Source organism: Hydra vulgaris, chromosome 09 (assembly GCF_038396675.1).
Source record: "Hydra vulgaris chromosome 09, alternate assembly HydraT2T_AEP".
Classification (NCBI taxonomy): Eukaryota; Metazoa; Cnidaria; class Hydrozoa; order Anthoathecata; family Hydridae; genus Hydra; species Hydra vulgaris.
The window spans coordinates 52,936,421-52,962,447 of record NC_088928.1 but is presented as its reverse complement, the minus strand read 5'-3'; the positions used below and the strand labels follow the sequence as shown (position 1 = coordinate 52,962,447).

General features: G+C 30.8%; 1 protein-coding gene across 1 annotated transcript in view; it reads right to left on the bottom strand.

Moving 5' to 3' along the window:
• Positions 1–3,046: 3,046 nt before the first annotated feature.
• Positions 3,047–26,027, bottom strand: part of LOC100197834 (probable E3 ubiquitin-protein ligase HECTD2) — a 47,371-nt gene continuing 24,390 nt past the window's right edge. The window contains exons 4-9 of the mRNA XM_065806047.1: positions 21,943–22,012; positions 21,628–21,849; positions 21,409–21,529; positions 10,033–10,319; positions 9,785–9,955; positions 3,047–3,518 (exon numbers count right to left, since the gene is read on the bottom strand). Coding sequence (XP_065662119.1) covers positions 3,111–3,518; positions 9,785–9,955; positions 10,033–10,319; positions 21,409–21,529; positions 21,628–21,849; positions 21,943–22,012 — 1,279 coding nt within the window. The 3' untranslated portion in view covers positions 3,047–3,110. The remainder of the gene's footprint in view (positions 3,519–9,784; positions 9,956–10,032; positions 10,320–21,408; positions 21,530–21,627; positions 21,850–21,942; positions 22,013–26,027) is intronic.

The following is a 26,027-nucleotide window of genomic DNA, read 5'->3' as shown; positions in this document are numbered from 1 at the left end:
ACATCTATACACGTGGGACCACGTTTCTTGTTTTAGCCTTATCGATAATTCATTAGTATTACTTGTTTTAAGATTGCGTTTTTTCAAATTTATAACTTTTGGTTCGCAATCAGACATCGCTTTTAAATTTCTTACTTTTATAAACATTGGAAAGTGATCGCTAATATCAGTCATAAATATCCCGGTTTCAAATTCCATTTCCAAGTAATTATTAGTTAAAATATAGTCTATTACCGTTGCCGAGGTTTTTGACACTCGTGTTGGCTTATTAATTGCTGAAAAGACATTAAATTTAATAAGCATATTAAAAAAGGATTTTGTTTTCGGAGACTTTGAATAAGTTAGAGCATCAAGGTTCATGTCTCCAATTACGTATAAAGTTTTATTTTCTTTATTTATTTTTTCAATCGTATTTTTGATAAAAGTTTGAAATGATTTGATTATACCACTTGGTGGACGATAATGGCTTTCATAATTATCTTTTGAGAAGCATAGTATGTTTTTTACTTTAAAATCATGCTTTTTTGAGACATAAAGTCCTAACCCTCCACCTTTTTTTCCACTTCCTCTTGTTTGACTAATAAGTTTATAAGATGGCAAATTAAAAGTAGAATTTAATTCAAGAGAATTTTCAAAATCATGCTAAGTCTCTGAAAGAGCTATGACGTCGAACGTGTAATTTATATTTAAAAAGTCTTTTAGTTTAGTCTTTTAGATAAATCAGCAAATAGACTTCCATACTCAGAGAATCTCTGTTTCAAACGACTGATTACTTGATCCATGTTGTGAACATTGACACGAAATTTATCTTTCGCACTTTCAAGATGGTTGGTTCTAATTCTTTTCTCTTTCAAACCAGTCTTAACTTCAATGTTGAGATTCCTTTTTCCTATTTCACTATTTGTTAATTCTGAGAAATTTGAAGCTGCATAAAAAATCAAAATTTCAATTTACTTTGCTTAGTTCATTGATACTGTCTTCAACGGTCAGTATAACCATTCCAGTTGTTTGCAAATATCTAAATGACGGGGTTGTGTGCTTAAACACTTTCAAAAATAATTGTGATGTCAAAAAAAATTCATAATTAGTCAAGGAATCTAACAGAGCTTTCTCTCTGTAACAGAAATCATTATTGAATTTGATTGATGTAGAAATATCATGAAATGTTTGTAACATGTCAATGTACAAAAAATCAATAACTTGTGTTTCTTGATTTGTGGTTTTGATGAAGAAATTTCCAAATATCTTAGTAAAAGCTCTGTCTTTCACCCACCAACGGTTTTATCGATAACAAATATGTATTTTCAATTTGCTAATTTCACGCCAAACATGGAAGCGTAAATATGATTCCCGTAAAAGTAAACTGTATTTAACCAGGCATTGCATTGACCCTGCATATTGGAGGCTCCATCGTTGGTGTTGCGGATACGTTTACTAATGTTAATGCCTACCTACTCAAAAACGCCACAAACCAAATCCTACTTGTTGATGTTCAATTGACTATCAATATTACACGTTCATATACAGCTTTTGGTACATATCAGATCACAATAGAACATTGATCCTGTACATTATTATCTTGCGTGGTATCATTTTGAACACTAAACATACCGGCTTCTCTAATCCCTTGCACCATCATGCTTATTAAAGATGCTGTTATTGCATCAATGACTTTGTTAACAGTTGTTCTTGACAAAAATGGGACCTAATTGCCACGACCTTTTCTGTTGCCAACTGAATCATGCCTGGATATGCTTTTTCGAATCAGCTCTTTGATATATGCTTCCAACAACGGATCAAATTTGCGAACAAGCAAAAGAATCTTCAAAAAATTCCCATGATCTACACTGCCATTGAGCAATGTGTACCCAGACTCTTTTGCACCTCTGTAGCTAAGTCCACGTTTACCAATAACTTTTAAAGTTCCTTTAATTCTTTTCAAAATTAAACGATTCTTTTTAACCTCTTCACCATGTCGGCGAGTATAAATGCTTATAATATCTTAGGCATTGATTTTTAAAACACAACTCTGTGTAGGCGGCATGGAGTGCACTACTTTCATATTCTGATATTCTTTGATGAATATAGTTAAAATTTGTAACGTTATGTCCACTAATGAACCTTGATTGATCTGAGGTTTTGCTAAATGCCAGACAAAATGAACAAAACAATTTTTGTGTATTTTCTTAAATGGTCAGCCAGTGACCAGGCTTATTGTTTCTGAAATAAACATTTTGCCAACCTATTTCAACGTTTAGACCAAAATTGTTTTGCTTTAGATGAATTTCAAATAATCTGCTGGCGGTTTTCAAAAAATAATTGTAGTTGTATTGAGTTTCTTTACTTGGGTCGCATTGATTACTGTTCAATTTATACTGAATGTCAGAGTTAAGGCAAGAGGTTGCATTCACAGCATTGTCATCGAAACTATCCGAGGTTTCAATTTTAGAATCATGTGACTTTGCCTTATGACAATAATAATACCGCATCACCAACCGGCCCACCGGGAATCTCCTGGCGGCCCGGTCCAAGCCTGAATAGTAACCTTTTTGCATATTAATTATAACCTTTTTGCATATTAAATATTGCGTTAATTCAAAAAGTGTAATACATAAAATGTTACGGTTACTAAATTTAGGTAAAAATTACAAAAGTTAAAATTGTTAATATTCAATACATTGAATTAAAAACATCTTAAACATTTTTAGGCGTTTTTAAATATTTTAAATATGTGTTAAGAGTATATAGTTTGAAAATAAATATATTTTTACCTTTCCTATAATTGTTAAAGGTAACTTAAAACGCTAACTTAAATTTAACGATTTAGTACTAATTATAAAAACTTATTTAAAAGTATAACTTTTGGGTTTAGCGTCTAAAACATGTTAAAAATTTTATAATAAAAGTAACAAAATGTAAATCAACATTTACGTGTGGTTATCAAATTGCTAGGGGCGTATAAAATAAACCGGAAATTTCGGTCAATTACTAGCTAAAAACTTTTTCACAACGCTGTCGAAACCAACTGCAAAAAAAAAAACCGTTGTTAATTTTAATGTTTGATTTTATTTTCCGATAATTACTTTATCTTAAACTCATATAAGAGAGATTTATATGAGACCAAATCCTTTAGAATTTTCAATAGCAAGCAACAACATTTTTTCAAGTTTTGCAGCGGATGAATACTCAGGAATTAACAGTCTGTTAAAGCAAGTCATCGAAGTGGGTAAATTTAAAGAGTCAGGACCGTTTCTCTGAATATAGAAAGCCATTGATCCAAGACCTTTTAAAGGAACTCTATAACTCCCAGTTACAAACATCAGAAGAGCTTGCTTTTGTTTAAATGTGAATCGATGAACTATATCCCAAAATTCAAGCATTAGAGGATGGCTTTTAGAAAACCCATCTTTATATTCTGTGACTTTCTCTAAAGCTTTAAAATCGAGATCAGGACTACCACATATAAGTAACTCAAGTTCTGGAGCTGTGAAGAGACTGATTGAAGGAAAATGACAAACCTAATGTAAATTAAACAGAATATATATATATATATATATATATATATATATATATATATATATATATATATATATATATATTTACGTACGTAATCCAATTAAAAAAACTTAATAATTTTATTTTTCTCTAAAGGATAACTTTTTTCGATTCATAAATCGGGATATTTTAAAAAAGTACAAACTTTTTCCATGTTGCCATGCAAAAGGGGGCTTAAATTCTTGAATTTGTGGCGTACTTTATGGACAACCATTAAGTGTTAGGCATATAACTTAAAGGCCGCTGGTTGTAAAACCATTCAATTATCGAAAAAAAAATTGACATCAATAACAACATTGACATCAACAAAAGCAACAACAATAACAAAATCATCATCAACAACAACGACGAAAATATTCAACATTTGGCAATATTTTGTATTGCTCAATATTAAACATCTATTTATCTCTAAACTTCTAAATAGCTGAAGACATATGTTATAAATTCTTAAGATAAATGTGATAGCAGGATTTAATATAACGATAAGGTAAACTGTAAGAGCAAGATAGCGTGATAATGTGAAGCTTTTATTACATTTAAATTAAAGTTTATGTTTTTTTGAAAAAAAAAAAAGCTTTCCTAAATTGATATTTCAGCAGATGCCTAAAATGATTCATTTATAGAAAAGCAGAATACTGGTTTATTTACTACATGAATGATGTTGATGATTACCTAAACCTTTTGAGATTCTTGCAATATCATGCAAAAGAATTAAATTTTTTTTTTTTTTTTTGCTGATAGAAATGGAAGTAATGATTTCGATTGGAAATTGCAGAAGCACAAAGTGAGGAAAACCATGGAGAAGAGTAAGGCTTGACTTGGAATCATTGAGAGAGAATGAATTCTAGTAGATGGCACAAGAGACGTTAGCTCTTTAAAGCAGTGCCTATTATAGTTTTAGAAAGATCAAACCATGATCAGAAGCACCTAAGAGTGAGTGTGGAGAAACTGAGCACTGACTAGGATCAAAAACAAGGTATAAATCGAGTAGAGAAGGTAAATGATTTGGGTTGTTTGGAAAGCGAGTTGGAAAGTTGACTATTTGAGCTAGAGAAAGGCAAAAGTTGAGGGCTTTAATGCCAGCAGAGTTACTGACACTAGAGCCAAGCCATTTAGTGTGATGAGCATTAAAGTCACCAACAACAACAATATTGGCTGATGGATAAAGAGAGAGGGCTTGGTCAATATGATCAGAAATAACATCAAAAAGAGTGCAGTCTTGAGATGAAGGAGAGCAATATAGAACAAAGAGAAAAGCGAAAGAGTGAAGTGGTGCTAAACGAAAGCACATAAAAGAATAGTCTGTGGATTCAAACCGACAAATGAGTGAAGTCTTGTGTATGTAACTGCCCAGGCCAAGCATGTGACTATTGGAGTCTTTATGAATTAAAGGAAGATAACCATCAATACTAAGATCACAAGATGAGACAGCAGAACTCAAATTAGTCTCACAAAAAGCAATTAGGTCTGGTGAACTTTGCAAGAGATAAGACTCAACAGAAGAAAAGTTACTTTGAAGACCACAAATATTAGTAAATGATAGGTTTAGTTAACTTGGTGATGACTTTTTGTATTTTATAGTTTTTGGTACTTTTTGTAGTCATATTTAAATTTGTAAAAAAACTTAAATCAAAGCATAGATTATTACTATTAATAAACCCTAAGTCATAACAAAGGGCTCCAAATGCGGTCTCAACAATGCACACCAAAAGTATGAACAAGGACACCACCCATGCGCAACATGGCACTGTTAGTACTCTGATATTTTTCAGCTGTTGATGGAATCAGCCTCTCTGAGAGCTTCCACAGAGTTCGGGAAACCTGACTACCAGCTGGCCTCAGAACCATAAAATTGAGTTTTAGAGCTGTACCCTCATTAGGTGATAATAGAATGAGTTGCCTAGTCATTAAAACAAAGACACAGGCAAAACCCATCATTAAGTCAAGAGGATCCAGTTTTCAACATCCTAAACTTGAAATAATGTATTATAAATACATCTGTGCCAGCCTAATAGATGAAGAAGGGGTGCAATGCTGGTCAACAGATAGAATCTGTTTACCCCTTAAGTCTTTGCCTAGGAGGCCTTCTACAAGACAGTAGCTGGATGTGTTCAACACCTGCCCAAAATGAATATTTTTATCGACACACTATCTCATGAAGCAGGTTACATACTGCAAAGCAAGTAACTTTACTAAAGCCAATTTTTAATATATCAATTAAAAAGTTTTTATGTTTATTATTATGTTTTGAATGAGTATTGATAATTTAATCAGCAAGTTTTAATTGATTAAAATAATAACAATTTTTGATGAGTTCAAATAACTGCGGACAAAGCATGTATATCTAAAAAAGAAGGAAATTTTCAATGATATTTGATTAGAAATGGAAAACCATATTATTATTTTGTAAAACAATCTATACAATCAGGAACAGCTTTGCATCTTGACATAAGTCAAATAAATTAATGCAAACATCAATGGGAATTGAGTGCAATATTTCTTTGATTTTTCTAATTAAATTAGCATAATTTATAAGCTTGACATTTGTCAGCCAACATGTTGGCATAAATACATTAAGACTTCACTCATTTATCTGGAAACTAGGTTTGAATCCACAGACTATTCTTTTATGTGCTTTTGTTTAGCACCACTTCACTCTTTCGCTTTTCTCTTTGTTCTATATTGCTCTCCTTTATCTCAAGACTGCACCCGTTTTGATGTTATTTCTGATCATATTTACCAAGCCCTCTCTCTTTATCCATCAGCCAATATTGTTGTTGTTGGTGACTTTAATGCTCATCACACTAAATGGCTTGGCTCTAGGGTCAGTAACTCTGCTGGCATTAAAGCCCTCAACTTTTGCCTTTCTCTAGCTCAAATAGTCAACTTTCCAGCTCGCTTTTTAGACAACCCAAATCATTTACCTTCTCTACTCGATTTATATCTTGTTTTTGATCCTAGTCAGCGCTCAGTTTCTCCACATTCACCCTTAGGTGCTTCTGATCACAGTTTGATCTCACTAAAACTATTATCTCATTTTTCTTTATCATCAGAATCCCCCTATCATTGTACCTCTTGCAACTTCCTAAAGGTTGGCTGGGACTCTTTCTGTGATTTTCTTTGTGGTTGCTCTTGGGTAGAAATCTTTTGTCTTCCTGCCGACAAACGTGCTTCCTACATATCTTCTTGGATTCAGGTCAGCATGGAATCTTTTATTCCCTCTCAACAATTCTAAGTTAAGCCTCACTCTTCTCCATGGTTTTCCTCACAGTGCTGCTGCAATTTCTAATCGAAACCATTACTTCCATATCTTTCAGCAAAACAACTCTCCAAAAAACAGATGTCTGTTTACTATTGCTAGAAACAATTGTAAAAAGGTTTTGTTTAACGCCAAAGCCCACTATTCTCAGGTCATGAAATCTTGTATTTCATCACAAAAATTAGGCTCTCGTGACTTCTGGAGAATCTTTAACAGTACCAATAATAAGGGCTAATCTGTCATTCCACCTCTCTTGTATGGTTCTGACTTTGTAACCTCACCTAAAGACAAAGCTGAATTGTTTTCTAAGAACTTTTTATCAATATCATCTCTCAATTCCACTAGTTGCATTCTACCTGATATACCCGTCAAACAGGTTGATTCATTGCTTGACATTCGTATCACTCCAGCTTCTGTATCAAAGTGATTTCCTGCTTAGACTCTTCTACAACTTGTGGTCTGGACAGCATACCAGTTATAGTCTTGCAGAAGTGTTTTTTGGAGCTGTCATCCATACTTTCAAAACTATTTAACAAGTGCTTATCACAGTCTTGTTTTTTAGCATGCTGAAAAGCGGCATCTGTTATTCCTATTTTCAAAAATTCTGGAAAGCAATCTGACTTGTCTAACTACCGTCCCATTAGTCTTATTCCTATCAAAAGCAAGGTTTTCGAATCTTTAATTAACAAACACTTATTCTCTCAACTTACTTTCTGATCATCAATATGAATGTCGATCTTCTCGTTCTACAGCTGATTTGCTAACAGTAATAACTGACAGGTTTTATCGTGAATTAGATGAAGGTGGAGAGGTTAAGGCCATCGCTCTTGACATCTCAAAAGCTTTTGATAAAGTTTGGCATGCTGGTCTTCTCCATAAGCTTTCTTCTTATGGTGTATCCGGCAACATCTTTAAGATCATTGAATCCTTCCTTTCCAATCGTAGCATAAAAGTTGTCCTCGATGGACAACACTTTTCTTCATACCCTGTAACTTCAGGGGTTCCTCAAGGTTTAATTCTTGGCCCTATACTCTTTTTTAATTTACATTAACGATCTTCCAGATATTATAACATCTAAGGTGGCATTGTTCACTAATGATGCTACTATTTATTCTTGTCATGATAAGAAGCCAACACTCTCTGGTTGCTTGGAGGGGCCATTTGAGCTTGAAAAGGATCTCACTTCTGCTACAGCATGGGACTCAAAGTGGCTGGTGAACTTTACTTTAGATAAAACTCAGTTTTTTCAGCCAATTATTATCGGAATAATTTAGATCTTCCTATATTTATGAACGGTGGTGTACTTGATGAGTCATCTACCCTTCATCTTCTAGAATTAACTCTTCCGATCTTCCTTGGAAACAACATATCAAATTCATTGCAAAACTAGCATCTGCTAAGGTTGCATCTCTTTATTATGCTCAACAGTTTCTTACTCCGGATTCTATTCTTTATCTCTATAAATCTCAAATCCGGCCTTGTATGGAATACTGTTGCCATATCTGGGGCAGATCTTCTAATGATGCCCATTCTCTTTTAGACAAGGTGCAAAAATACATTGTAAACATAGTTGGACCTGTTCTTGCAGCAAACCTACAACCATTACCACATCGCCGTAATGTTGCTTCTCTTTCTCTTTTCTACAAATACTATATAAGGCTCATCTTTTTTCTGTGACTGTTCCTAAGTGCTCCAAAAATGCTTATTTGTCTAGTTCTTTTCCACGAACATCAGTTCTTTGGAATTCGCTTCCTTCATCTTGCTTTTCTGATTCATATAATTTGCAATCTTTTAAGCCGTCTGTCAATCATTATTTTGCTCTACAAACCTCATCTTTTCTCTTCCAGTAACTTCCAACTCTTATAGTGGTTGCTTGTGGCCTTGTTGGAAGGGAAAATGTAAAAAAAAAAAAAAAAAAAAAAAAATTAAATCAATAGCTGTCAAATGGGATTTTTTAGTCTTCCTGTTTTCTTCCAAATCCTGTAAGTTCATATCTCTTCATAATTTATCTATTATCATAGTCTATCAGCTGACTTACCGGCTCCATAAAATTGTGTTGGTTTACGAAACGAATTTCCATTAGAACTGATGCTCCATTTGAACTTGCTGTCAATTTTTTAACGGAAGATATTATACTTTTTTTATACCCTGCGACCTCAATCACTTATAAATGAAGCTTTTTAATTATTTCCACAAATTATGATTATATAGATTAGTAGATTATTTATGTTTGTATACAACATAAATAATCTAGCAATTGTTTGGAAAAAATGTAAAATGCTTCAGTATGTCTGCAAATTTTTGAGCTCATTAAAAGTCATTAATTTTTAAATCAATTAAAGTACATAAATTAGATTAATCGTATTCTTTCAAAATATAACAGTAAACATTAAAATCTTTTATTTGGTATATAACGTATGTATATGAATGTATGTATGTATGTATGTATGTATGTATGTATGTATGTATGTATGTATGTATGTATGTATGTTTGTATGTATGTATGTATGTATGTATGTATGTTTGTATGTATGTATGTATGTATGTATGTATGTATGTATGTATGTATGTATGTATGTTTGTATGTATGTATGTATGTATGTATGTATGTATGTATGTATGTATGTATGTATGTATGTATGTATGTATGTATGTATGTATGTTTGTATGTATGTATGTATGTATGTATGTATGTATGTATGTATGTATGTATGTATGTATGTATGTATGTATGTATGTATGTATGTATGTATGTATGTATGTATGTATGTATGTATGTATGTATGTATGTATGTATGTATGTATGTATGTATGTATGTATGTATGTATGTATGTATGTTTGTATGTTTGTATGTATGTATGTATGTATGTATGTATGTATGTATGTATGTATGTATGTATGTATGTATGTATGTATGTATGTATGTATGTATGTATGTATAAAACATTTAAATAACCAATTAAACTTACCTGAAAAAAACCTTCTTTGAATGCACTAAATGAATTTTCAATACTTTTATTAATTATTAAATCCACATATAAATTTACGAAACTCTCTCGATTACTATTAGTCACAGATATTTGTGAACCGTTTGTCAAAAGTTCAGTTCGCATTTCTTTACCATAAAGATTATGGAACACCTAAAACATATTTTTAAGAACATTTTGTATAATCCTAACAAAATTGATTTCTGTGTTAAAGTGTGAGTATTTAATACCTCAAAAGTTAGTCCAAAGTCTTGTTCTACATCACCTTCATAAGATAACAACTCATCAAGACTTTTAGATAGGGTTGGTTGAATCTCTCGTAAATCTTCCAAACCAACTTCATATCCTAGCAATTTTTTGTAAACAAGTAAAGGAAAATGCACATCTAAAATTATTCCATTGTAAATCGCTAAACCTAATAAGATACCAACCAAATTAAACATCACAATTGACTCAAGACAAAGAGCATTAAACCACATTAAACTGCTGTCTTCTGATAATGTAAACAAACCATAATCTGAAAATAAATAAATAAAAAAGTAACACAAGTGATGCTTTAAAAGAAAATATTAATATTAACGGTAAATTAGTAACAGTAATTATGTATATTAATAAATGTTTACTTTATTTACTTCTGTCAGTAATTAATAAAACAATGATCTATAATACTACTTCCTTTTTAAAGTCTATTTCTATTAAAAAAATTGCTGTTTCTCTCTTTTAATATGCTAATACTAATCTTATCTCCTGCAAACTGGTATAAAAAACAAAAAAACCACCACTATCAACAAAATGCTAAACAACTACAGCGAAGATGTTGAAAATGCTTTGAAATATCATCAGTGAGGAATATTATTAAGTAAGTGAGCATTTAGGTTCAGTGTACCAAAATCGACATTGATTGACAAAAATAAAAGTAAAAACGTAGGTCAATATTGGAAGCAGTAGGCTTTGTCAGTTGAAAATAAAAAGTTATTGATTTAATTCAATTTTTAGATAATAGGTTTGACACAAGCCAATAAAACTTCTATTGTTCAAAACTATTTGAAAAACTTATTAAAAAATAGCAAACCTTTATTACAGTGGTGGTTTGTTTTTAAAGAGATATGGAAACATGGTGTAGCATTACACAAAGCAGATAACATTGCATCAAACAGAGCATCATCTTACACTTTAAATATAATTGAAAAATATTTTAACAATTACAAGAAACAATATGATGAAGCCAAAATTAATAACTTAAAAGCTTCACATATTTTGAACTGCCATGAGTGTGGTTTTGGTGGTGATTAAAGAAAAGGATGGAGAAATCGCAGTTTAGTGAGTGGTTAGAACAACTATTTACACCAGCAGTTAAAGCAATTGGCAAAGATGTATGCGGTAGTGGTGTAGTGGTAGAGCGTAAAGAAGTATGCGATAGTGGTGCAGTGGTAGAGCGCTCGCTTCATAAGCGAGAGGTTCCAAGTTCGATTCCCACCACATCCGTTAAAAGTTATTGAATGTGTAAAGGAAACAACATCTGATTGGTCTGCTTACCAGCTCATTCAAGTCATATTTTGCAGCCACTGGACATTGGAGACTTTAAACTTACTTAGAAAAATAAATTAAAATCATATTATGAACCATCAAAATGCAAAAATGCTGATAAAGCTAATTTTTTTAGCTAAGTTTATTAAACGTTTTATATGAAAGTGGCAAGTGCTTCACTAGAACACATGCAGCCAGTGTGTTTAAAAAAACAAGATTATTACTTTTTAATAAATCCAATATTGACCAACCAAAATTGAAAATAACAAAAACATTTGAAGATCCAGCACTAAAGATAGCATCACAATCAGCATGTACTATATCATCAATAGTAAAGCGTACATCAACTTCTTCAACACTAATGTCAAATATTTCAGTTGAATATTTTAACAAAACACATATTTTAATAGCGTGCCATTTGGTCGACGTCACGAAATTTTACCAATTAGAATTCTGGGATTGATATTCAGACAAACAAATCATTTTTGTAAGGATAGCTGCTTTATGAAGTGCAATGTATTTCTTATAAGACTTATGACTGTGATATAAGTTTATATTGGCATTGGAAAAAAAATTTGAAAGAGGTTTTTTGTTGGAAAAAATGATCCAAAAGCATTTTTAAAAAATATTATTTTTTTAATTTAATGTCAACAAAATAAAATGATGTCTTTAGTGTCATGGACAAAAAAAGAAGGAAAAAGATGTTGATTTAAGCAAAACTAACTGCAACTAATAAAACTAAGTCTTCTTAAGAAAGGACAGAAAATTTTGATACCTGTTGCATTAAAAATTTTTAAGACAATATTATTTTAACTTATAATACAATAAAAAGAATTGATTCTTCTGTTGATACTTATTATTTACGCACACATGTCTACCATTTAATGAAAAATGATATGTGATTGGACATAACTGGCATAATAAATATTATTAGTAGTAAAAACAGCAACATGCAATTAAAAAAACTGTTAAAACAGAAAGATGCAACTGGATTGCAAATTGTCTTAGTGGTGCACACATAACATTTTTATTTTTTGTTTTGTTAAATGGTTACATAGTTAAATGCCATCAACTTTTGAAAAGATATTGCTTCTATTCTAAAAAATTAGAATACACTAACATAATTTATATTTATATATATATATATATATATATATATATATATATATATATATATATATATATATATATATATATATATATATTATATATATATATTATATATATACATATATATATATATATAATATATATATATATTATATATATATACATATATATATATATAAATATATATATATATATATATATATATATATATATATATTTATATATATATATATATTTATATATATACACACATTAGGGTGGTGCTAAAAACAACTTTTTTTTAAAATGACTGCTGACAATCCTTAAATGTGTTCTATATAATAAAATAATACCGGATTAAAAAAATTTTTTGAAAAAAAATATTCTTAGGGGTGCCACAAGCCCCTTAAACATCAAACAGGTCCCAAATATTATCAAAAAAATAGTTTTTCAAAAGTATGCCATGTTGGGTCTCAAAAGTGAAATTTTATAAAAATTTCAAAAATAATAAAAAATTTATGGAAACACAAATTTAAAAAGTTTATTTAAAAAAAGTATGAAAATAAGTACTTTTTTATTTTTTGTTAAACAAATGATAGTTTTTAAGCCATAAAATTTAAACTAGTAATCTTTATGTAAAATGATTATAATCATGTGTAGTGGTAGAGCGCTTGCTTCATAAACGAGAGGTTCCGAGTTCGAATCCCACCACATCCCTGGTACTACTGCACTCAACTCGTTTCTCCATGCAGCGGCCTTGTTCATTCGTAATTCAGAGTTATAGAGTTGAGAGAGGGTTATAACCACAAATAAGTAACCTCCTTGACTGTAGTGGCCTTCTCGGCCTTGAGGAGGTGAATTTTATATATATATATATATATATATATATATATATATATATATATATATATATATATATATATATATATATATATATATATATATATAGTTTTTTATTTATTTTATTCTTAACATGTTTTACAGGATTTTTTTTGTGATTTTCTTTGTGAAAGTCGTTGTGTTTTCTCTCTCTGCTGATATATGTACCTTCGACTTAACCTCGTGGATTCAGGCAGGGATGGAAGCTTTTATTCCTTTTAGAAAATCTTCAACAGTGTCATTAATAAAGATAAGTCTAACATTCCATCTCTAAGCTGAGACTTATTACCTCTCCCAAGGATACGGCAGAACTATTTGTAAAGAACTTTTCTTTTAAATTGACTTTTGAATTTAAAGGCAATATTCTTTCTGCCATTCCAGTTAGAAAGATTAACCAATTGTTAGACATTTAAATCACTCCAGCTTCCATTGCTGAAGTCATATCTCAATTAAACTCTTCTATGGCTTGTGGTCCAGAAAACATACCTAAAAACCTCGGAATTAATTGAGGTCGGCAATAATTTGCCGCCCTCAATCTTTTAGAGGTCGGCATCAGGTCGGCAAAAAAAATTTGATACAAAGGTCTTACCATAAATATCAAAATGGGGTCGGCAATTTTTTGCCAACCTCAACAGGGTTCCCACAGAAAAAAAAAATCGAAATTCCAGGACTTTCCAGGACTTTTCAGGACCATTTTCCTACTTTTCCAGGATTTTTGCAAAAAATTCCAGGACTTTTCCAGGATATTTCCCCCGAAAAAAAAAAATTCCAGGACTTTCCAGGATTTAGCTATAAAAAATTCGGAAAATTTCCTTTGAAATAAACCATTTAAAAAGATAAAAAACTTTATTACCACTTGAAATTAAAATTTTTATAAATAAATGTTTCTAATAAAACACAAAACCTAAAGTATAAAATAGTGTAGCACAGTAGTAGTGGTAGAAACTAGGTATTTATGGTTTAGACCCATCTCTGGGCATATTTTGTAACATCTGTTAGGAAGGAGGCGTGAACTTCTTATTAAATACATTTCCACGGTGCTCTATTATAAGACCGTAATGACTTCTTAGGGCACCTAAAATAAAAGCATATATAATATATATATATTATAATATATATATTATATACGATAATAATAGTTTAATTAAGTTTATAGTATAAGTTATACTAATGCACATTTCAGTATTATAATAAAATTTGTTGTCTTTACATTTTATTATGGCTACTGTCGCTGTAAAGAGAAAAATGAACACAAAACAATTAAAGAAAAGTATGCTGATTTAAGGAAAATTGGAGAAGTATTGTCAAAGTCTCATGTTGCTACAAAATATGATAAAATTTTCGAATGTAGGAAGATGCAAGGGATTAAGTCAAAATGTATGAGAATTAAAGAAGGAACATTCTCAAATTTAGATAATCTTGTTTTAAATGGCTTTTAAATGCAAGGAGTAGAAACGTGGCAGTATCAGCAACAATTTTTAAAACAAAAGCCAGAGAACTTGCTGAAAAAATTAATATAAATTGATTTCAAGCGTCTGATAGTTGGTTTGATTGTTGGAAAAACAGGTATAATGTTTATTTCAAGATGGTATGTGCACAACTGAAATGACCACGCTATGGAAGGAAACAACTCTTCCTACAATTTTATCCAGGTTTAAACTTGTTGAAATTTATAATGCAGGTGAATTTGGATTGCTTTTTCATATGAAACCTTTTTTTTTATTTTTTAGGTGCCCCAAGAAGTCCTAACAGTCTTATCACAGAGCACAGCGAATGTGCATTTATTCAGTAGTTTACGCCTCCTTCCTAACCAATGTATGCAAGCTTATAAGTCACTAACTCTTCAATCTGAGACATGTATAGGGGGAAAGCACAGTAAAATTCGTCTGACAGGAATGGTCACAGCAAGTGCAGTGGGTGATAAAATTCCTATGTTTGTAATAGGAAAATCAAAATCACCTTGCTTCTTAAAAGGAATTAAACACTTACCTTGCAGATACAGAAATTAAAATAAAAGCTGGATGGATAGCATACTGTTTACAGAGTGGATATGAGAAATGGATACAAAGTTTACAAAAGAAAAGAAGAAAGTAGCATTCATAATAGATAACTGCCCAGCACACCTGACCGTTGATAAACTAAAATCTATTGAGCTCATTTTTTTTACCACTGAATACCACATCTAAACTTCAACCAATCGATCAGGGAGTTATACGCTCTTTGAAAGTTTATTGCAAATCTTTGGCATTGCAAAGGCTGGTCATAGCTATCGATAAAAGAAAAGATCTCCCTGTTTTTTCGATTTTAGATGCAACGGAAATGCTTGATCTTGCATGGCAAAAAGTGAAAATCTCCAACATCATTAAATGTTTTGCAAAAGCAGGAATTTCAGAAGATCAAGAGAAATCTGCCCACTCGGATGAAGACGACAACCCTTTTAAAGAGGATCAAAAACAGATAGATTAACTTGATAATTTTTACCCTCCAGATATAACAGCTGAATGTTATTTTTGCAGATGAAAACTTAATTAGCACAGAACCTTTACTTCAGATGAATAGTTGATAGAAGAAGTTAAAAATGCAGCGAATGAGCATGATGCTAATGATGATAATAATGATGATAATAATGCAATCAATCCAGTTTGCCCAAAATTTAGTGATATTCGGGAGGCACTGCAAGTGTTGTATGACTATATGTCCTTCAGTCTTACATGTTTCGATTATATTCGATAGAGACGTTTCTTCAAAACTAAGGCAGAGTGACAGAACATTTTTTAATTTATAATGTATTATTTTTACCTTTGAGATCAAAACTTTTGGTAACTCAAATTGTGATCTTGTGATCTATTATAATCTATATATATATATATATATATATATATATATATATATATATATATATATATATATATATATATATATATATATATATATATATATATATATATATATATATATATATATATATATATATATATATATATATATATATATATATATATATATATATATATATATATATATATATATATATATATAGGTTGAAATATTATTAAGACTTTTTTCAAACACTGAAAATGAAATATATAGTAATTGGCATTTTTAATATAACAATAATAAAATATTATCAAAGAATAATGCCATATGGAAAATACTGTCTAGTTCTTATTCAACTTTTTTTCAATCAAATCTAATTCATCAATTTCCTTCCGCTTTGCTTTACACAACTTTTTTTGTTAATTTGACACTTTTAAAAGCGTTAAGTCGCTTTTCTTTTCTGCGTCAATGGCAAGACTTGTTAGATAACAACTCAATTTGACTTTGAAGAAGTCGTCATTTTGCCCGAACAGCTTTTAACTCATCATCAACAATCTTTCTCTTTAACACCATATTGTCACTTTCTTTTTTTAATCTTTTCTTTCTCAAGTCTTCATGGTATGAGCTGCTTGCTTTTCTAGCATGTTGCTACATTTCTTTTGTAATTTTGATGCTTTCAGGAGTTTCTCCCGAAGATGAAAGGTGGTCTTCAATGATATGTAAAGCAACAAGGGATTTCTCCGTCAAGTTTTGAACTAAAAGTTGCTTATTTATACTAAAACCACGTTCTATTGATGACTGACCATGCGAGAGCACAAAGATCAATTTAAAAACCTTCCAAACTTCTTCATAAGCTGTATTTTTCCCAATGAAGTCTGAATAAAATTGGTCGAGTCAATCATTTTTAAGGTTAAAATTTTGAAATGCGCTTTTGTTGATGTCAACAATTTCAAATAGTTTTTTGTATTGTTCTTTTGCAAGCTCTGCAGACTTTGTTGACAGACGATTGCAATTTACTAGTTTTTGTAAAAGAACAGAAAAACTTTTGACACAGCTACTTCGTTTGCTATCATTGGCCATTTAGATTGGATTTACAGATATAGCAGAGCGTACAATGGAAAACTTTAATGGGGACTTGTCAAAAAGATGTGCCAACAAAACTGCTAAAAACTCCCCAGCTTCACTTTTAAATGAAACTACTCTGTAATCGGTAGATACTAGATTGGTTTGGTCAAGTTTTAAACAAGAAGCAAATCCAATATTAATATCTCCTGGAGGTTTTTGAACATTTCTATTGTTTATATCAAGTTGAAGCAGCTGATAAAGTCCATCACATTTCTTTAAGACATCTTTGAGAATAAATCGGCTCAATAAGTCTTTGATAATATCACGAAGAATAGCGCTCATAAATGGTACCATGGGTTTATCTGTTTGAAAACCTTATAGAAAGGCATTTAATTTCTCAGATACCATTTCAAAGAATTTCATTTTTGCTGGTAAAATTGGACCATGTATCATAGCTTTTAGACTCTGCCAAATTTTATTATTGACATCAGGTAGCTTGCTTTTTTTTAGACTACTAATGTATGCTACAAATTTTTTGTAACCATCAAGAAGAGATTCAGCTTTTCGTGCACAGTTTTCATTTTCGCACCACCTGTGTCCACAAAATTGAAGTGGATATTCCGGTGTTTTAGCAATATTTTCATAAGTTTCTCGCCATGTGGGCAAATCGTGTAAGAATTGCCACATCGATTTCAAAGCACCATTTATTTTCCAGCCACTTGCTTTTGCACCAGCTTTCAAGCTTCTGTGAATGGTGTGAAAATTACATGTTCCTATATCCATAAGAGGATTTAGTTCTTCCTCTTGCCTTTATTCACTGAAATTTTTGAGAAATAACAAGTTGACATTGGGACCATCAGAAGACACTTGTAAAATCTTTGCTTTGTCAATTTTGGATACACCACTGAGAAATGTATTTAAAACATCCTCAGCAGTGGAGCGTCCCATAAATTCTGAATTAAGATATCGAGTATTAACGATGTCAGATTTTTCATTCCAGAACCTGACTAAAAGATCCACTTGTCCTTTTTGAAATATTTGATTAAGTGATTTGTCAAACGAAATAGTGTAACATGGAGCAGTTGAAAGTGTCAATAATAGCTCACTTTGAAAATATGGAGCAAGTCCATATGTAGCCACCTACCCGGCCTTTGTTCGACCACATTGAAATGTCTTTGCAATATTGCTATTAGGGAACATTTTTCTGAACAATTCTCCAGAACTTGATGAGGTATTCATTGAATGCCTCGAGTAAACAGTATTTAAAACCCATCGTATCTCAGCTTCAAGTGTCAATGATCCTATAAACAATTGATCAATTGTTTTTGATTTGCTTCAGAACAAGTTTCTAGAATAGGAGGTGGGGAAGTTAAAGGTGATAAATAAGATTTGATGGTTTGCTCTAAAGGTTTTCTTTGTATATGCTTTTTGCTTCTCATATGCGATGTTAATGCAGCCTCTCCCATGTTAGAAACATTGATTTTACTAAAGCAATAGATACACTCAGCCATTGTTTCATTTATCTTCCGAACCCAGGGTTTAAATTGATCATCATGTAACCATTTTTCTTGAAATACACACTCATTCTTAGGCATTTTTTTAATCTATTATACTAAAAGAAAAAACATTTTGAAAAAATCTAAACATAATTTTAAAAATATGAAAAATTCTCAATCAATCATATAATTCTTATCATGTCAAGCATTTGACATGATAACAATCCGACTGTGTACTATACTTAACATTTTGAAATATTTATCTTAATCAAAATATGTTTACATTAGTGAGAGGGAAAATATACTTGATTATGATATTATTCATAAATCAGAACTATAAAATTTAACCTCTTAAAAATTTAATTTAAAATTATAACTATGGAACCCATGTTACTTAAAAATATGATTAAAATTTTTGAAATTTAAGTCCTTGGATTTAAAAAATTCCAGGACTTTTCCAGGATTTAAGAGAAAAAATGAAAAATTCCAGGACTCTCCAGGACTTTCCAGGACACTAGTCAAATTCCAGGACTTTCCAGGACTGTGGGAACCCTGCTCAAACACTTTTAGGTCGGCAGTTATGTCGGGATTGTCGAATGCCGACCCTAATTCCCAGGGTTGTACTTGTCATACAAAAGTATTTTCCAGAACACTCTTGAATTCTTTCTAAACTATTTAATAAGTGCTCGACTAAATCTTGTTTTCCAGCCTGCTGGAAAATGACATCTGTGGTTCCAATTTTTAAAAACTCTAGAGAACATACTAACCCCTCCAACTACGGTCCAATCAGCCTTTATATTATTAGCAAGGTCTTTGAGCCTTTGATCAACAAATTTCTCACATTCCATCTTTTATATTCCTGCCTTGACAAAAAATCTTCTATTTTCAATCATTTAGGACAAGCAGCCGATCTTGAATCTAATCTTATTTCTATAACAAATTGAGGCTTGCAGTGGCTTGTGAATTTTAACTCCAATAAAACTCTGTTATTTATTACAATATTCACAACATTAACATTCCTATATTGATGAATGGCAACCCTCTTACCGAGTCCTCTTCTTGGATAATCGTTCACTACTGACCTCTCATGGAAACCACATATACAATTAGTGATTGACTGAAAATGATATTTTACCAGAACGAAACAAAAAATAAATATTTATTATTCATAACTGGAACCAGAACCAAAAATAAACTCAAAATGTAACATTAATTGGAACCAAAAATCAATAATAATTATATTTTTTTAAAGTTAGTTGTAATTTAAACTAAACAAAATTCCCTTTTGATAATCATTAATAATTTGCTCTTTGGACAAATATTAGCAATTTCAACAATACAATTCCTTTAAGGGAATTGTAGTGATGAAAGTCCAGTTAAAGTGGTTGTCCAATTGGATATTATTTTCAAACAGGAAAATTCTTGTGTGAATGCATTTAAAAAGTGTTGCACTAAACTTAATAAGAATTGAAGAGAAACAACAGTAGCAATTTAGCACTTTATAGATTAAATAAATTTACGACAAAAGTTGGATTTTTTATTTTATTGTAATATTTAATATATATCTATTAAGTTTTACAAATAACAACAATATCTTTCAAACAATTATGATAAAAAACATTACTAGGTATTAACATTAAATTTTTTAATTTTCAAACAAAACTGAATCTTATTTCCATTAATTCTCAAGCTTATCATTTAATTTAAAAAACCTTTTTTTTATTTTTGAGTGATAATAACTCTAAAACAATATACCAAATAAAGCTTTATGATATCTATTTTCTGAAGCATTTTGACCTGAAATTCTGGCTTGATCTAAAAATTCAGGTCAGATTTGTGGCTGGAACCAAATTTTGGTCGATCACTATATACAATTGATTGCTAAATTAGCATTTTCTAAGGTTACTTCTCTTTATTGTGCTTGCCATTTTCTTACTCCTGATTTCATTCTCTACCTCTACAAAACTTTTATATTTCCCTGTATGAAATTCTGTTGTCATATTTGGGCTGGTTCTTCTAATGAGCATTTTCTCTTTTTAACAAGGTCAAAAAACGCATTTAAATGTAGTTGGACCTGCATTATCTGCCAAGCTTGAGCCTCTCTCCCACCATTGTAAGATTGCATCTCTTTCTCTTTTCTACAAATGCTATAATGGTCACTGCCCAAAGGATCTCTAGTTACATCAACCAAAACTCATTTTCACTTAATTTATCATTCATCAAAGTCAATCCTTTTTACTGTATCTGTCCCTGCATGCTCTAAAAACTTTTATTTCTCTAAGTTTTTTCCCTGCAAGTTAACCCCTGAAACTCTCTCATATCTTCATGTTTTCCTGACTCATACAGCCTGAAACTTTTCAAGTCTTCTGTCAACTGTTTCCTTGCTCTTAAACTCTACTCTTTGTTTTCTAGTAAATCCCAACTCAATAGTAGTCGCTTGCAGCCTTGTAGGAAGTGAATTAGAATTAAAAAAATAATAATAATAACTTTCAATTCAATAAAAACAATGAAAAACAAAAAATATTCAATTAAAATGAAATTTTATCATCTAATGTTATACTTTACATAAAATTTTCCACAATTTTCTTATTCACTTTTATTTTCTAAAATAATTCAATATATTCAATAAAGAACTTTAGCCTAAGAGCAATATACCAAATTACTTGAAAATATTGATTTCATTCAAAATAATGTATGCTTAAAATATTTTATGACTACATTAGGCACACTTACTTGGATCAAACATTGTTTCAATAATGACTTGAAAGAATTCTTTTTGTAAACCACCCATATCTAATCCTTGTTCACCGCCTTCAGTGTATTTAATTTTTAATGGCTTCTTAAAATCTGAAAACTAAATTAAAATAATTTCAAAACATTACAAAGAACCAACATCAGCAAAAACAATAACTATTAATAATAAAATATGAACAATCATAAAAATGTTGTTACCTTATTTCTAAGTTGTTTGAGAGTATCATCAACAATATTTTGTCTTCTAATTTCAAGTAAAAGATAAGGACACATAGCTGATTGGACTACACGAGAAAGAGCAGATGCATCGTTGAAGTCAGCCCATGACTTTTGAACTTGTTGAATACGTGCTTGATGAACAATAGCATCTTGATATTCTTCACGCATTTGAGTGATTGCATCAATGTGGATTACTTGAACCTAATTTAAATAAACCACATTCTTAACCAAATTTTATCCTCAAGCAACAGTTACTCATTACTTTAGATTTGCTATTATGAAAATTATGATTACCTTTACTATTGGTTCCAACAGGAAAGGAAAATCCAAGATAGAAAATAAATTGCTTTCTTTACAACTGTGCCTGATAAAAATTATTAGTCAAAAACTAGTTAATATTATTTGCTAATAGATTTTCATATTTAAGAAATATGAAATAATTCTATTATTATCATTAATAATAATCTTGAACCTTGAACTATAAAAGTTTATATTTAAAGTAAAATATTTGATTACTTATATATATTATTTACATATACATTCTGTATAATGTAATATATCAGGCAACCAAAAAAGTTCGTGCGGTTTTGCAGATCCATAAATAAATACACATAAAAACAGTTTTAATAAAGTTTATTCTGAAAAATAGTCTCCTTCAGCAAGAACAACTTTCTCCCATCATGAAACAAGCTGGTATATCCCATTTTTACAAAAGTCTTGAGTTTGGTAGCTAAAAAATGGAATTAACTCATTTTCGAGATCTTCTCTATTTTGAAACTGTCAAATCCTCATATGATTATCCAGGGCCAAAAACAGGTGATAGTCGCTTGGCGCAAGGTCTGGTGAATACAGAGGGTGAGGTAGAATCTCCCATAGTAAACGTGCTAGAGTTTCCCACATGATTTTCGCGGTGTGCGGTCTGGCATTGTCCTGGTGGAGTACAACACCTTTTGTGTTTGCCAAAACTGCTTGTTTTTGGTGAAGAGCAACCGAAGCTCTGTCCAATTGGGCTGAGTATATCTCAGCAGTAATGGTTTGTCCACTTGGTACCAACTCATAGTGAACGATAACTGCTGTAGTCCACCATACACACAGTAAAACCTTTTGTTGGTGAATGCTTGATTTAGGAGTCATCAGTACTGGATCGTTACTGGCTAGCCAATGATATGTTCGTTTTTTGTTGCAGTACATAATCCATTTTTGTTGCACGTCAACATCCAGTCAAAAAATGGCACTAAATTGTGGCAGGAAAGCAATGAAGAACAAATGGTTAAGCGCTGTAGCTTGTTTGCTTCACTCAACTCATAAGGTACCCATTTGCTCAACTTCTAACGTTTTCCAAGTTGGTGCAAATGTAAACGAATAGTTTCATCACTAACATTAAATCTTAAGGCAAGGTCCTGACATTTGACTGGAGTCCTGCTCGATTGCCAGCTTGATATCCTTGTTGCTTACGATGGATGGTCTTCCAGATCTTGGTTCATTTTCAAGGTTTTCATTTCAAGAAGAAAATTTTTTAAACCACTTTTGACCCGTCTGTTCTGCTATGGTACCTTCCCCAAAAGCAGCGAATATCTTACGACAAGCTTCTGCAGTTTTGGTTCCAAGTTTGAAATCATAAAGTAAACAGGCGCGAATTATCGCATCTGACACAGCCATACTCCACTTAAGACTTTTAAATTTAAAACCCACTAATAAAACTTATGAAACACTGATTGATTCTCCTTAAAACAAGCTTTAATTTATATGCAAAATCATCCCCCCACCACAACCAGTTTTCTTAATACATTTCTTAGAAATAGGCAATTAGGATAAACCGCACGAACTTTTTTGGTTGCCTGATATATATATATATATATATATATATATATATATATATATATATATATATATATATATATATACATATATAACCTTAAGAGAATAAACAAAAAACTAGGTAATACTACATACTATTGTTACTTAATGTGGCATGTTTTGGAGATAAAGTTAGAGAATCGAGATTGAGATGGTTTGGGCATGTACAGAGGAGACAGGAGAGCTATATTGGCAGGAAGGTTTTGGGGATGGAACTTCCAGGTAAGAGGAGGAGAGGTAGTATAAGAGGAGGTTTATAGATGCAGTGGTGGAGGATATGAAAGTGGCTGGTGTATCAGTGGAGGACACTCACGACAGGGCTAGATGGAGGAGTTTGATTCGCTGTGGTGACCCCTAAACGGGAAATGCCGAAAGAAAAAGAAGAAGAAGATTGTTACTTAATAAACAAACAAAAATAAAGATAGAAAAGTTAAATTGATTGAAAAGTTATAAGGATTGACTTTTAATTGATTAGTAGAAAGGCCATAGTCAATAAAATCAACTAATTGATTTAAGTCAATTTAGTTGAAGTTGATAACAACACTATATAAAACCAATGTAACAGAATTGATATACTGGAATTAGATCTGTAAACTAAAGAAAATTTTTCATACTTAGCTAAAATAAAAAATTAAATCTTTTTGATTAATTACTAAACATTTTTTTAAATCATTGTACAATAACATAAATATATGCTACGACTTATAATATTTGAAGTAATACAACAATCAAAATTACAGAAACAAATTAGTTGACAACAAATTTGCTTCTGCTGTTTATTTATTTTAATTTGAGATTGTTTTTTAACAATCTTAAATTTAAATAATTAAACTACAATAACAAAAAATGAAACAACGAATGAAATGACACAACAAATATCAACAAAAAAAAAGTTGACAAAATACTTCATGCTAGTTGTACATATCAGTTTTAGATTGTTTTGATTTTTAAAAGTATTTTAAAAATATTGTTGGGTTATTCCATATCAAATCACCTAAAGGCTTACCCAGGGTACCAACTCAGATTTGATTTAAATTTTAACCACACACAGATCTTATGAAAAAAATACAACCCAGAAAATTTCAGCTTGATTGACCAATTTCTTTAAAAGTTATGATTGAATTAAAAATGACCAATATCTGAAAAATTTGTGTATTAGGAGCTTACAGCAGTTTTTTTCGATTTTTGACAAACCATAACTTTTTAAATAAAGATGGTGATCACCTTAAATTTTGTAGGGTAATAGTTTTTCACCCAAATAATCCATTATTGCAGTTGTTTTTGACTGATTTTTTATAGTTTTTGAGTTATTGTACCTTAAAGTTGCTAAATATTGCAACATTATAAATATTTTTTCGAACTTTGACTTGTTACAGTTTAATACTTACTTACAGAAAGTGGATTTTTTTGTTACCTTTGTGTACTTAGAGTCACCACTTGTTAGAATAATCAAAATTGTGCATTAAAAATTAATTTAGCACAAGCAGCAGCCTATTAAAAAATCACTTTTTTTAAAAATTATGATAAATTACATCGACTTTGCTGGCATAGAAAGTAGTGTAAACAGTTGAAATAAATTATGAAAGTTTTTAATGTTAAGGTTCTATATATAGACAATTACCAAAAAAATGTAAAGACCTATACTCTATCTTATGACATGATAGTAGCCTTTTGAGAGTGATGATATTTTCAAAAGGAGAATGTTATTAGACTATGAGCTAGCCTTAGGTCATAGTCTAAAAATTAGTCATAGGGATGACAGTAGTATATTTATTATTTATCCTTGAATGAATGTATTCAGTTTTCTTTTTAATGACATATTGTCTTAATTTGTACTAATAATAATGACATAATCAGTGTAATAAGCAGTGTCTGATACTTGTTAGTTTCTTTGAGATTTAATATGTTTGTCTTTTTTAAAGTTTTTAGATTAGTAATAAAAATAAAAAAATAGTAAAAAATGACAGAGAAATGTTGTGTGGGGAATGTTTTAAATGAAGATTGTGACAAAACGTATTATTGTAGAATGATTGGAAGAATAAAACTAAAAGATATTGTGAACACAGATGTTGAAGTTTTCATTCAAAGAATTGGATACACTTTTGAACTAAATGAGGAGATATGTTTTCACCATGAAAAAGCCTATATTTCTAGATATGAAGCGCTTCAAAAATACTACTGTGATCCGTTTAAAGTCCACAAGAAAAAAATTAATAAGGGATTGTGTAAAGTCGATATTTTAACAGCAAGTCAACTTAAGATCAAACCTGGTCAAAAACTTTGCACTAACTGTTTGAATGAATTCAAACTTGAACAAATTACAGGAAAATTTAGTCAAGAAGATGAAAACAAAGATGTTGATGATGAGGAGTTTATATCTTCAGACCTAAATAAGACAGTTTTAAATAAGAGTGCTTCTTTACTGGAAATATCTCCTCTAAAAAATGTAAGTAAACATGACTAATTAGAATATGGAAAGCAAAAAGTTAAAAAACTGGAAACAAGTATGACAAACCTAGTAG